General features: G+C 42.8%; 2 protein-coding genes across 6 annotated transcripts in view; one reads left to right on the top strand and one right to left on the bottom strand.

Annotated features, from left to right (window-relative positions):
- The window catches only part of ATR (ATR serine/threonine kinase), a 142,251-nt gene extending 132,100 nt beyond the window's left edge, over positions 1 to 10,151 (bottom strand). For both annotated transcript variants that reach the window (XM_055295155.2, XM_055295156.2), the window contains exon 1: positions 9,931 to 10,151. In XM_055295155.2, the coding sequence (XP_055151130.2) occupies positions 9,931 to 9,989 (59 nt within the window). In that variant the 5' untranslated portion in view covers positions 9,990 to 10,151. The remainder of the gene's footprint in view (positions 1 to 9,930) is intronic.
- A 99-nt stretch (positions 10,152 to 10,250) lies between these two features.
- PLS1 (plastin 1) overlaps positions 10,251 to 14,107 on the top strand; it is a 134,995-nt gene continuing 131,138 nt past the window's right edge. The window contains exon 1 of one of the 4 annotated variants that reach the window (XM_055295173.2): positions 10,251 to 10,432. The gene's annotated coding sequence lies outside the window, so the exon portion shown is untranslated. Of the gene's footprint in view, positions 10,510 to 14,107 lie in introns of all 4 variants that reach the window. The other 3 variants (XM_063611303.1, XM_055295174.2, XM_063611302.1) reach the window with 3 other exon arrangements.

Here is a 14,107-nt window from a genome sequence, read left to right as displayed (position 1 = left end):
AGCCTGGGAGCCTGGCTGCCAGTTACACGGACCACAGCAAGAACTTAGGGTGCTTTTTCCAGGCCCACCCATGACTGCCTATGGACCAATCAGCATTCACTTCCTCCCTTCTGAAGCACATAAAAACTAAATTTTTGGTGGAACTCTAATACCCTTTTCCACAGTGGCTGTACCATTGTACACTTCCACCTGCAGTGGACAAGAGTTCCAATTTCTCCACATCCTCACCAACACACGTTATTTTCTGGGTTTTTTTTTAAATTTTCTTTTCCCCTTTTAGCGACAGAGTCTAACTCTGTTGCCCAGGTTACTGTGCAGTGGTGCACCCATAACTCACTTGCAGCCTCAACCTCCCAGCCTCAGGAGATCCTCCCACCTCAGCCTCCTGAGTAGCTGGCACCACAGGTGCATGTCACCACACCCAGCTAATTTTTTGTATTTTTTGCAGAGACGGGGTTTCACCACGTTGCCCAGGCTGGTCTCAATCTCCTGGGCTCAAGCGATCTGCCTGCCTTGACCTCCCCAAGTGCTGGATTGTAGGCATGCGTCACCATGCCCAACTGTGTTTTTTTGTGGGGGGTTTTTTGTTTTTTTGTTTTTTTTGAGACGGAGTCTTGCTCTGTCACCAGGCTGGAGGGCAGTGGCATGATCTCGGCTCACTGCAACCTCCATCTCCCGGGTTCAGGCAATTCTCCTGCCTCAGCCTCTCAAGTAGCTGGTACTACAGGCATGCACCACCATGCCTGGCTAATTTTTTGTATTTTAGTAGAGAAGGGGTTTTACCATGTTGGCCAGGATGGTCTCAGTCTCCTGACCTCGCGATCTGCCCGCCTCAGCCTCCCAAAGTGCTAGGATTACAGGCATGAGCCAACACGCCCGGCCACAACTGTTTTTTTATTAATAGCTATCATAATGGGTGTGAAACAGTGTCTTGTGGTTTTGATTTGCATCTCCCTAATGATTAGTAATTGTGAGCATCTTCTCATGTGCTTATTTGTCCATTTGTATATCTTCTTTGGAGAAATGTCTATTCAAGTCCTTTTTCTATTTTTCATCAGGTTATATTTGTTGTTAAGCTGTAGAAGTTCTTAATATATTCTAGATATTAAACTCCTTATCAGACATATGATTTGCAAATATTTTCTCCAATTCCATGGGTTGCCTTTTCACTCTATTGATACTGCCCTTTGATAAACAAAGTTTTTAATTTTGATGAATTCCAATTTATCTGTTTATTTTGCTGCCTATACTTTGTGTCATATCAATCATTGCCAAATCCAATGTCATAATGTTTTCCCTCTATGTTCCCTTATTTTTATTTATTTATTTATTTTTTTTTGAGACTGAGTCTCGCTCTTATTACCCAGGCTGGAGTGCAATGGCGCGATCTCGGCTCACTGCAACCTCCGCCTCCTGGGTTCAAGCGATTCTCCTACCTCAGCCTCCTGAGTAGCTGCAATTATGAACATGTACCACCACGCCTGGCTAATTTTGTGTATTTTTAGTAGAGACAGGGTTTCTCCATGTTGGCCAGGCTGGTCTGGAACTCCTGACCTCAGGTGATCCGCCTGTCTTGGCCTCCCAAAGTGCTGGGATTACAGGTGTGAGCCACCACGCCCGGCCCCCTTTATGTTCACTTCTAAGAGTTTCATAGTTTTAGTTCTTATGTTTAGGTATGTGATCCATTTTGAGTTCACTTTTGTATGTCTTTTGGACTTTTAAAATTTTCTTGTAGAGGTAAAGACAGAAGCCAGATTGCAAGGGGCTGAAAATCTAATGAAATGCGAATACTGAGAATAGCGGGTTCTTTCCAAAGCTTGATCATGAAATGAAGAGAAGTAGAGTTGGTGATAACTAAAGAACTGTATGAGATCAAGAGGGCTTTGTTTTGTTTCTCCCTTATAATGGAAAGACCTGAGCAACCAATTCTTGAGATTTGACTCCTCTTCTTGGAAACAGATATAAGTAAAAAGATAATCCTTGGACAGGAGGGTAACTCTTTCATAAACATAGGAAGATGGATGGGTACAGATGCAAATAATTTAATAAATTCAAAAGGCAAGTAAAACAAGATCCTCTGCTTCAAAGAACTCAGAATAGTTGCTGGGGAGAGGAAAGGCATGCACTTAAATAATCAAAAGCAGCCGGGCATGGTGGCTCACGCCTGTAATCCCAGCACTTTGGGAGGCTGAGGCAGGCAGATCATGAGGTCAGTAGATCTAAACCATCCCGGCTAACACGGTGAAACCCCATCTCTACTAAAAACACAAAAATTAGCTGGGCATGGTGGCGGGCGCCTGTAGTCCCAGCTGCTCAGGAGGCTGAGGCAGGAGAATCGCTTGAATCTGGGAGGCGGAGGTTGCAGTGAGCCAAGATCGCGCCACTGCACTCCAGCCTGGGCAACAGAGCGAGACTCAGTCTCAAAAAATAAACAAACAAATAAATAAATAAATAAATAATCGAAAGCAAGTATCATGTACACCCAAAGCAGGGAATGATTAACTCTACCTACAGGATTCACAGAAGGTTGTGTGTGAGTGATTAGCAAAGTCCATCACTTCTGACAAAACAACTTAGGGTGTAGTAAGTAAGACGGTTACTTATAAATAATAGCATATATTTCATATATGTCACAATTTATTTCTATATAGCACTGTAAAATGTTCATATATTTTCCCCACTTATTATCTCAAATAGTGGTAAAAGAAAAAGAGTGAATTTTTTTCTTTTTCTGAGACAGAGTCTCGCTCTGTCGGCCAGGCTGGAGTGCAGTTAGTGGCACGATCTTGGCTCACGACAACCTCCGCTTCCCAGGCTCAAGTAATTCTCCTGCCTCAGCCTCCCAAGTAGCTGGGATTACAGGCATGTGCCACCACACCCAGCTAATTTTTGTATTTTTAGTAGAGACGAGGTTTCACCATATTGGCCAGGCTGGCTCGAACTCCTGACCTCATGTAATCCACCCGCCTCAGCCTCCCATAGTGATGAGATTACAGGCGTGAGCCACTGCACCCAGCCTTTTTTTTTTTCTTTTGAGATGGAGTCTCGATCTGTCGCCCAGGCTGGAGCGCAGTGGTGTGATCTCGGCTCACTGCAACCTCTGCCGCGCAGGTTCAAGTGATTCTCCTGCCTCAGCCTCCCGAGTAGCTGGGACTACAGGCGCGTGCCACCATGCCCAGCTAATTTTTTGTATTTTTAGTAGAGACGGAGTTTCACCATGTTAGCCAGGATGATTTCAATTTACTGACCTCATGATCCATCCGCCTCGGTCTCCCAAAGTGCTGGGATTACAGGTGTGAGCCACCACACCCGGCCTGATTTTTTTTTTTTTTTTGATTATTCAAACCACAAAGTCCAATCCTAATTGATTATATATAGGATCAATGGCATTTACAGCTAATAAATGCCATAAAAGAACTGATCCTGGTCGGGCATGGTAGCTCATGCCTGTAAATCCCAGTGCTTTGGGAGTCCAAGGTGGGCAGACTACTTGAGCTCAGGAGTTTGAGACCAGCCTGAGCAACATGATGAAACCCTGTCTCTACAAAAGAAACAGAAAAATGAGCAGGTATAGAGGCACACACCTGTAGTCCCCAGCTACTCAAGAGGCTGAGGTGGGAGGATCACTTGAGCCTGGGACGCTACAGTGAGCCGAGATTGTGTCACTGCACTCCAGCCTGGGTGACAAAGCCAGACCCCTGTCTCCAAAAAACAGAAAAAAAAAAAAAAAAAAAAAAAAAAAAAAAAAAGAACTGGTCCCTGGTCCTGGTACATAGTAGACATTTAAAGAAAAAAAAAACTGTTCAATGAATAAATGGTTCATAAGAACCATCCTGAATTTTGTGGTTTCTTCATTCCTAATGTATAGCCTTCTGGACCTATGGAGTATTTACCTATTCCCTGCCCCTACACTATAAGCTCCTACAGGTGGCAGACCGTGCTTTATTTCTCTCTGTATGTCCTAAAGTGCCATTAGACCATAAGCTCTTATAGGAGAGAAAATGCATTTTATTTCTTTTTGCCTCCGCTACATCACCTAGAACTTGCTTAACAGAAAAACTTACTGAAATTAACAAATGTTTTTAAGTAACATAAACTCTAGACACAAAGAATCAAAGGGCCAGGCATGGTGGCTCATGCCTGTAATCACAGCACTTTGGGAGGCCGAGACGGACTGATCACTTCAGGTCAGGAGTTCCAGATCAGGCTGCCCAACATGGTGAATCCCTTTCTCTACTAAAAGATACAAAAATTAGCCAGGCGTGGTGGTGGGCGCCTATAATCCTAGTTACTTGGGAGGCTGTGGCACTGAGGCAGGAGAATCGCTGGGACCTGGAGGCGGAGGTTACAGTGAGCCAAGATCGTACCACTGCACTCCAGCCTGGACGACAGAGTAAGACTTCATCTCAAAAAAAAAAAAAAAAAAAAGCAATTTTGTATATGCTACTAAATAAAGTCCTTAAAAAAAAAAAAGAATCAAAGAACAAGTAGTTATATTTGCATATGAAAGCAAAACAACTTAGTGCTATATATCTTATTTAAATCAGCACTGGCCAATAGAAATATAATGTAAGCCACAATTTTGTATTTTCTGGTAGCCACATTAAGAAACAGGCAAAAAAAACATTGATCCTAACAATATATCTGAAATATTAGGTGAATGTGTAATCGATATAAAAATCATTCATGAGATCTTTTACATTCTTTTTTCTGGTACTAAGTCTTTGAAACCCACTGTGTATCTTATATTTACAGCAAATCTCAATTTAGACTAGCTGCATGTGAGGTGGTCAATGGCCACATTTGGCTAGTGGCTACCATAGTATAGGGCATCACAAATTTAACAAAAAATTCAAAATCTGCAATTACAGGCCGGGAGTGGTGGCTCACACTTGTAATCCCAGCACTTTGGGAGGCCGAGGCGGGCAGATCATGAAGTCAGGAGATCGAGACCACGGTGAAACCCCGTCTCTACTAAAAATACAAAAAATTAGCCGGGCGTGGTGGCGGGCGCCTGTAGTCCCAGCTACTTGGAGAGGCTGAGGTGGGAGAATGGCGCGAACCCGGGAGGCGGAGCTTGCAGTGAGTGGAGATCGTGCCACTGCACTCCAGCCTGGGTGACGGAGCGAGACTCCGTCTCAAAAAAAAAAAAAAAAAAAAAAAAAATCTGCAATTACAAGGTAACACGAATTGTTGTAGACAAAGTCAGGAGACACTGTGATAAACCACAGTAATTTCACAAGTATCATTTACAAATGTGAACAAAGAGGAACATGGGAAGAGGAGCCAGAATTGTGGGTAGTGGTCAGAGTTTCTTACAAAGTTTCATTTTGTAAAGATTATGTACTCATGTATTATTTGTGTAATTTTTAAAAATCAGTTTTAGAAAAAAAGTAAATTGATTACCATTCATTAGATATACTACCAGAAGAAAGAAACTTGCCGGGCGTGGTGGCTCATGTCTGTAACCCCAGCACTTTGGGAGGCTGAGGTGGGTGGATCACTTGAGCCCAGGAGTTTGAGACCAGCCTGGGCAACATGGTGAAACCCCGTCTACAAAAATGCAAAAATTAGCCAGGCATGGTGGCGCACACCTGTAATCCCAGCTACTTGGGAGGCTGAGGTAGGAGGATCGCTTGACCCCTGGAGGCATAAGTTGCAGTGAGCCATGTTCACGCTATTGAACTCCAGCCTGAGCAACAGGTGAGCCAGTCTCAAAAAAAAAAAAGAAAGAAAACTCACAGGAGTGAGCATTTCTTATTTTGTGACTTCTACCCTGGAACTGAGCTAAGAGGGTATAACTTTTCAAAAGCATACTATAAAATTTGAGTATTAATATAAGTATTATATAAAGCTTAAGCACCTCCTCTGAGGTAAGCATCAAATACCAGGATAACCAAGATAGAATGCACCTGCCCTAAAATAATTTGCAGATTAAAGGGCAAACAAGAGGTAATTATGGTTAAGAACTGATAAGCCCAAGAAAGAACACAAAACGGACACTCAGCCCTGAGCAGGGCCCTGTCAGTCATGGCTTCCTTAATGAGGTGATACAAAACTGACTCCCTAAGGGACAAGGCAGGTAAAATAAGGGTAAGAGGGAGGGTAGCCCAAGCACTGGAAACTGTAAGAGGCTCTATGTGGCTAAAGCCTTTAGAGATGCAGCTGAAGAGGGAAGATAAGGTTAAGTCTCAAAGGACTGGCTAAGGAGTTTGGATTTTACACTGAAGGCAATGTGTAAGCACTGAAGGATTTTAAGGAAGTAAAAATTAAGCAAGTTTTAAAAAACATGAATTCAATTGTTATTTCCCTGTTTAAAAGATTCCAATGGTTTCCCATCACACAATAAAATCTCACTCCTTTTTCTAGCCTCCAAGGTGCTGAAGGATGTGGCCCTTGCCTACTCCTTCCTGTTTAACTCATACCACTCCCCTCTTTGCTCCCTGTGCTCCAGCCTTCTTACTATTCTTTTAAAAGTAGGCTCATTCAGCCTTGGCATGGTGGCTTATGCCAGTAATCCCAGCACTTCGGGAGGCTGAGGTGGGTGGATCACTTGAGGTCAGGAGTTGGAGACAACCTGTGCAACATGGTAAAATCCCATCTTCACTAACAATACAAAAATTAGCTGGGTGGTGCAAGCCTGTAGTCCCAGCTACAGGAAAGGGAGGCTGAGACAGGAAAATTGCTTGAACCCCGGAGGCAGAGGTTGCAGTGAGCAGAGATCACGCCACTGGAAAGGGTGAGACTCCGTCTCAAAAAAAAAAAAAGCAGGCTCATTCCCACTTAGGGACCTTCGTACTTCCTATTCCATCCCAGATTCACATGACTACCTTCTTTACACCATCAAATCTCCTCTAGTGGCTAATGCTGCTGCTCCTCAGAACCTCCTCCACATCCCACTGTTCCATTTAACATTTTAATAGCAACTATCACATTTGAAAATGTCTTACAACTGCAAAGCAATCTTAAGTAGGAAAATCAGAGAAGGTGATTCTGAAATGACATCTAAATGAAACCATCCAGTGTTCAGACAGGAGGAACAGCAAACGATTAAAGGCAGGAACGGCCTTGGTGTCCTGGAGAAACAAGGTCAGTATTACCAGAGTAAAGTAAGCAAAAGAGGGATAGAAGGTGATGAAGTCAGAGGCAGGCTAAGCTAGATTATGTAGAATCTTAGAGGCCTTGGTAAGGAGTTTGGATTTTATACTGATTTTAAGTGTGCTGGAAAGTCAAAGGATGGTTTTGTGCAGGGGAATCTTACAATATGACTAATAGATGAAAAATCACTTTACTGAGTGGAAAATCTATTGTAAGTAGGTAAAAGTAGAAACGGAGAGATCAACTAAGGTTACTGTAATAGTTTAGGTAAGAAATTCTGGTGGTAGCAGTGGAGACAGTGAGAAGTGTTAGATTCTAGATGTATCTTAAACATATGGTTGTCAGAACTAACTTATGGATTATTAAGGGACACGGGAAAAAAACCAAGGATGACTCCTAGGCTTTTGGTTGGCATATTTACAATAACATGGAAGAAGAAACAAACTCAAGGGCGCAGTAAATCAGGCGTTCTGCTTTGGATATGTTAATTTTCACTTCCCAGTGTGGATGCTGAGTAATTAACCTAATATATATCTCTGATCTAGAAATATAAATTTGGGAGTTATCAGCATATGGATGACATTAAAGCCATGAGATTAGGTAAGATTACTTGGGAAGACAGCACAGATTAAAAGAGGGCCAAGGACACAGACTGAAAGCACATGGGAGAACAGTCAAGAATGACTTCTAGATTTCTAGTTTGGAGAAATAAGTGAATATGGTGCCATTTACTGAGCTATCTCTACTTCAATGAATAATAGAAAAATAATTTTTTTAATTTAAAAAAAGAAAGCTTGTGAAGGCTAGGACATGTGGAGAATTTGTATTGGATATGCTGAACCTTAACTACACATAGGACACTCAGTGAAACTACCAGTATACAGTAAATATACAATTCTATAGAAGACATGATTTGGAGAAACATATTAGGAGTCATCAAATAGCAGATTATAGTTAAGGCAGGAGAGTGGAAAGGTCATTTAGCAAGACTATGCAGAGCAGAGTGCTAATAGCAAAAAAACAATAGGACAAAATTTATCTGAGGGACTGAGGAAGAGCAGCCCATAAATTAGAATACTAATATCTCATTTTTTTTTCAGTAGTCTAATTGTCATAGTCAATTAAGGGGAAACATTTTGGAAGAAAAGGCCTTGAAAGCTTGAATCTGAAATCTAGCTCTGATATCTGCTAGCTGTGCCTTTGGTTCTTCAACTTCTCTGTCCCTTTTTCTTAAACAGTGATAACACTTGTTCCATTCTATGTCATGAACATACTATGAAAATGGATGAGCTTTTTTGATTCAAGTAGTTGTAATGAAAAAACCATGACAATTAAAAACTATTAGACAACTCTCTATGGGTCAGTTTTTCTATTCTTTCTCTTGGAATAGCTACAAATAAATGAAAGGTAACATAAGTTTTACTGATGAAACAGACTATATATAATCCAAGAACCAATTATTTTTATTAACAGGACTCACAGAAGAAGAGAGAAGAGGGAAGAGAAGTATTAATCAGTTAATTCTACTTTAAAGCAAAGTGGGAAAAATATACTGAGCTTCACAGTGAGCCTGAAAGATGAAATTTGTAAACCAACTTCCTACAATGATCACTTTTCTTCCTCTTATTTTAGAGAGGTAGAAGTTATTTTATAAACTAAACACAAAGTATACTTGCCACAGATAAAAAGTGGAAAAAATTCACACTCTCAAAAATAGTGATGCAATTACGGCAAGAATGGTCCCTTCATTTATCCTCTTATTCATATATTGAGACTAGATTATTTGGATGGCCAATCAGTGGAAATGAACACAACTGCGCTGCAAAAAGAAACAGAAGTAGCTATCCCATTGGCTTAATGTCAGCTTTGACTTTGTGTGGAAAGTTTTCAAACAGTTTAAGAAATTGCGAAGCAGTTATTCCAACTGATAATTTAACTGCGGTAGCAGCACAAGCTCATTTATTTCTTGTTCGCAGTAGGTTAGAATTAAAACAAACAAATCAAAACAAGCTCTACCGAGTCTTTAGGCCTGGTTCAGGGAAGCCTGCCTGTGTATTGAAGAGGTGTGGCAGCCATCAACACCTCTCCCTCCTTGTGGTAAGATACTGGTTTTCATGAGGTTTACAGACAACAAGCATTTGCAAATGAAATATTAAATTGTCTCCAAATTTTGGCAACACTCTGTGCACGTTGAGATTTTGTGGACCCAGGGGTCTATCTCTCCAATTTCTGACTAAAATAACGGATCGGGAACTGGAAGATCAGTAAGAGGGAGGTCACATCTTCAGTATGTACTATGACTTCACTTCAAAGAAAAAAACTGCCTTTCCAGCAAGTGATGTCACTTGCAGAAAATGAGAAGCGGTGATTTTCTTCCAAGGGCAGTCTGGGGACAAAATGTAAGGCTAAAAACCAATTCCTCCACGAGTAATCACAAAGAACAGAAACTAATGGGTCAAGTCCCTCGTCTAAGGAAAAAGATTTTCGAGAAGAAAATGAGTGTAGAAAAGCGATCAGAAACCGATCAACAGGGACTCTTCCTCCATCTGCAGGAAGCAAACTCTCGGTCGGGGCGAGTGGTAAACCAGGGCCGGCAGACGCCTCTCTCCCCCACGGACCGGCTTCCCGCAGGTTTGTGGCGACTGCCTCATGTCCTATCAACGGGGACTCTGAGGGAGAAGCGCCCAAATCAGCCATGGAGCATCTCCACAAGGGCCGCAGCGGGGGATTAGGGGATCCCAGCCATAGCGCAGCAGGGGAGGGGAGAGCACGTGAAACCCCAGCTGGAACCAGCGGAGGAGGATGCAGGACCCAGGCTGGGCCTCGCCCTACCTGCCCAGCTCCCGCAGGGCGGGGATCATGGAAGCCAGCTCCAGGCCATGTTCCCCCATGCTGAGGCTGCGAGGCACTCGTCAACCACGCCAGCGCGGGTTCCCGGCGTCTCCAAAGCTACCGCTGCCGGAAGAGCGCGGCGCCCGACGGAGCCTTGCGGAGGCCAAAACTCCTCCCGGAAGCCGCTACTGGCCCCGCTTGCCACGCCCAGCGTCTTTTCTGCATAGGACCCAGGGGAAGCCTGGAAGCCGTTAGGGGGCGGGGCAAGCGGGCGGGCGCGCGTCGGTCGAATTTCCCGGGTCGCGTCAGGCTTCGTTCTCAGCACCGAGCGAGCGACGTTCGCGAAGCTTTCGTTTTGAGCGGCCAGACTCTGCTGTTGTCAAGCCTGGGAGGCACAGCGAAGCAAGGCTTGAGGGCCGCCAGCCCAGACTCGCTTCACAAATGTGAGAACTATCACAGTTCAGCGAGTAAAGGCCACGAATAGACTCCAGGTTTCCCCAGAGTAAGGCTCTCACGTTTTAAAAGTTCCTCACGTTGCCACCGCTCTTGTCCCTCTTTCTGAGAGATACAGGCCAAAAGGTGGGCTTTCCCTGGTTTTCTCCTTTTAAGCGTTTTTTTTTCAACTTGAAGTCACTCTTAGGTTTCCTTGAGGACCCTACCAACTTTTAATATTTAAAAATGGGGTTGGATTATATTTGTGTCTCATCAAATCAGCAACAGTACTGTGTGTGGAAATGCCACCATTACGGGCATCCACAACCTATGATTTAATTTTTAAAGTAAATCAATGCATTTTGGCAATACACATTTTCTAGCTCAACTCAATTTATTGGAAAGATGACCACCATAAGAGATTGTTGACATGTCAAAGTTATGTAGTTATCACTCAAAGTCATGCAGTATGTTTACATTTGTTCTTTGGTACATGAGGATAGTTAACTGATACAGTATCTTAAAAAAAAAAAGTGATGGAATGACAGCCAAATATGCTCTTGCCTCAAGAACTTCGCATTTGCTGTACTCTCTGCCTTGAACACCACTCTGTCATTGCCCCTTTTCCTTCAGGTGTTTGCCAAAATAACACCAAAGAGCCTCGTATAGACTAACATATATACACACTCTCTCTCACCCTCTTTTTTTTATTAGATACATTGTCTTACTCTGTTGTTCAGGTTCTAGTGCAATGAATGTTGCAAACATAGCTCACTGCAGCCTCGACCTCCCAGGCTCAAGCGATCCTTTCATCTCAGCCTGGGCTCAATTGATCCTCCTGCCTCAGCCTCCTGCGTAGCTGGGACTACAGACATGCCACCACGCCTGGCTAATTATTTTTTGTAGAGACAAGGACTTGCTGTGTTGCCCAGGCTGGTCTCAAACTCTTGGCCTCACATGCTCCTCCCACCTCAGCCTCCCAAAGTACTAGAATTAGAGGTGAGAGCCACCACACCCGGACATACTATATTATTGTCTCTCTCCAGTTAGAATGTAAGCTCTTGGAGAGCAAGGTCTTGTCTATTTCGTTCACTCTCAGACACCCAGGACCTAACACTGTGCCTGGCACGTAGGTGGTGTTCAGTAAGTATTTGTTGAATGAATCACTGAATGTTTTAGTAGAAAAGACATGGGATTGGGAGTTACGGGCCCTACACAAGTTCTCATTCCATCTGCTAGAAACTATATGACCTCAATAAAGTTACTTAATCTCTTAGTACTTCCATTTTTTCATTTATAAAATGGGATTAATAATGTCTACCTCACAAGATTACAGCAAAGATTAAATAAGAGGTGGTAAAGTCATAAAGTGGAATATAATTTCTTAGTTAAAAATGAATGAATTATACTACCTATACCAACGATGAATCCTGAAAACTACGCTGATTGAAAAAGCAAATGCAAAGATATACATAATAGTGTCATATCATTTATATACAATCTTAAAACCACAAAACAGTGCTTTGTGTGAGTTATGTATACAAATATGTGTGATAAAACTATGAAAACATGGTTGGCAAAGATAGATATCAACTCCAGGATAGTTGCACCTGTGGAAGGGAGAGAAGGGCATGAAATGATGAAGCTTCAACGTATCCCTAAGGGTTTTCTTTTAGTAGGATTTGAATTAATTATTATTTAATCAAAATGTAATGTTATATTTGGGTGGATGTTATATTACTATTTGTATCTGCATAGCCAGGATATTCCAACATGTATTTAAAAAAACTAGCTCCTTCCCGTCTTGCAAGATGGTGGGGGACAAAGTTGAGAAGCCAGATACCAAGGAGAAGAAACCTGAAGCCAAGAAGGCTGATGCTAGTGGCAAGGTTAAACCGGATAACCTCGGCCAGGCACAGTGGCTCACGCCTGTAATCCCAGCACTTTGGGAGGCTGAGGCAGGCGGATCACCTGAGGTCAGGAATTCGAGACCAGCCTGGCTAACATGGTGAAACTCCATTTCTACTAAAAATACAAAAAATTAGCTGGGTGTGGTGGCGGGCGCCTGTAATCCCAGCTATTTGGAAGGCTGAGGCAGGAGAATTGCTTGAACCCGAGAGGCGGAGGTTGCAGTGAGCCAAGATCGCATCATTGCACTCCAGCTTGGACAAGAGTGAAACTCCGTCAAAAAAAAAAAAAAAACCCTCAAGGCTAAAAAGCCACAGAAAGGGAAGCCCCCCTGCAGCAGAAATCCTGTCCTCATCAGAGGAATTGGCAGATATTCTCAATCTGCTATGTCAAAAAGGCCAGGTACAAGAGGAAGTACTCGGCTACTAAATCCAGAATTGAAAAGAAAAAGAAGAAAGTCCAGAATTGAAAAAGGAAAAGGTTCTTGCCATTGCTATAAAACCAGTTGGTGGCAACAAGAATTATGATACTTTTTGCAAAGCAAACCCTACAAAATGCCTAGATCCTTCCAAAGATGTGCCTCGAAAGCTGCTGTTGAGCCACAGAAAGAAAAAAACAAACACCTCAGTCAGCACAGAGAAAACTGCCAACTAGCTTCTCTCCTGGGATCATTCTGCTCATCCTCACTGGGCACCACAGAGGCTAGAGGGTGGTTTTACTGGAGCAGCTGAGGAGTGGCTTGTTAATTGTGACTGGCCCTCTGGTCCTCATTCAAATTCTGTGGAAAACACACCAGAGGTCATCACAAAATTGAAATCAGCGATGTGAAAATTCCAAAACATGTTACCAATGCTTGCTTCAAGAAGATGATGTTACAGAAGCCCAAATACTGGGAAAGTGACATCGTCAACACAGAAAGAGAGTAATAGAAGATTATGGAGCAATGCAAGGTTGATCAGAAAGCTGTGGACTCGTGGCCAGACATGGTAGCTCACGCCTGTTACCCCAGCACTTTGGGAGGCTGAGGCGGGTGGATCACTTGAGGTCACGAGTTCGGCACCAGCCTGCCAACATGGTGAAACCCCATCTCTACTAAAAATACAAAAATTAGCCTGGTGTGGTGGCGGGCACCTGTAATCCCAGCTGCTGGGGAGGCTGAGGCAGGAGAACCACTTGATCCCGGGAAGCAGAGTTTGCAGTGAGCAGAGATCGCACCGCTGCACTCCAGCCTGGGTGACAGAGCAAGAGTCCATCTCAAAAAAAAAAAAAAAAAAAAAAAAAAAACTAGAAAGCTGTGGACTCGTAAATGTTACCAAATATCAAAGCTATTCCTTAGCTCCAGGGCTACCTGTAATCTGTGTTTGCCCTGATGAATGGAGTTTATTCTAGCAAATTGGTGTTCTAAATTTCTCACCAAGAACCTAATTAAATAACTGATGCATTTAAAAACTGAAATAAGTATACTTTTAAGCTTAAATAACACATCTGAAAAATAGTTTTAAAATACCAAATTTTAGCTATTTTTAGAACATATGAAGAAAGATTATAAAAATTAGAATGCTATCTGGAAGGCAATAGCTAAATAGCATGGTAATTCTAAAAAGCAGTATAAACTTGCAAACCTTATAATAATAGAGCCTCAGAAATCCCATTTAATTCAAAAAGTCATTTTGTGCAAGATATTGGGTTAGGTGCTTCTGTGACAGACACAAAAATGAGGAAGATGAAGTTAGTTTCAGCGGGGCATAGTGGCTCACACCTGTAGTCCCAGCTACTTGGGAGGCTGAGGTAGGAGGATGGCTTGAGCCAAGGAAGCCAGGGCTGCAGTAACCCGCAA

The sequence above is a fragment of the Symphalangus syndactylus genome, chromosome 10 (assembly GCF_028878055.3).
Source record: "Symphalangus syndactylus isolate Jambi chromosome 10, NHGRI_mSymSyn1-v2.1_pri, whole genome shotgun sequence".
Lineage (NCBI taxonomy): Eukaryota > Metazoa > Chordata > Mammalia > Primates > Hylobatidae > Symphalangus > Symphalangus syndactylus.
Note: the sequence above shows the minus strand (reverse complement) of the source record. Positions and strands in the feature narration are given on the sequence as shown.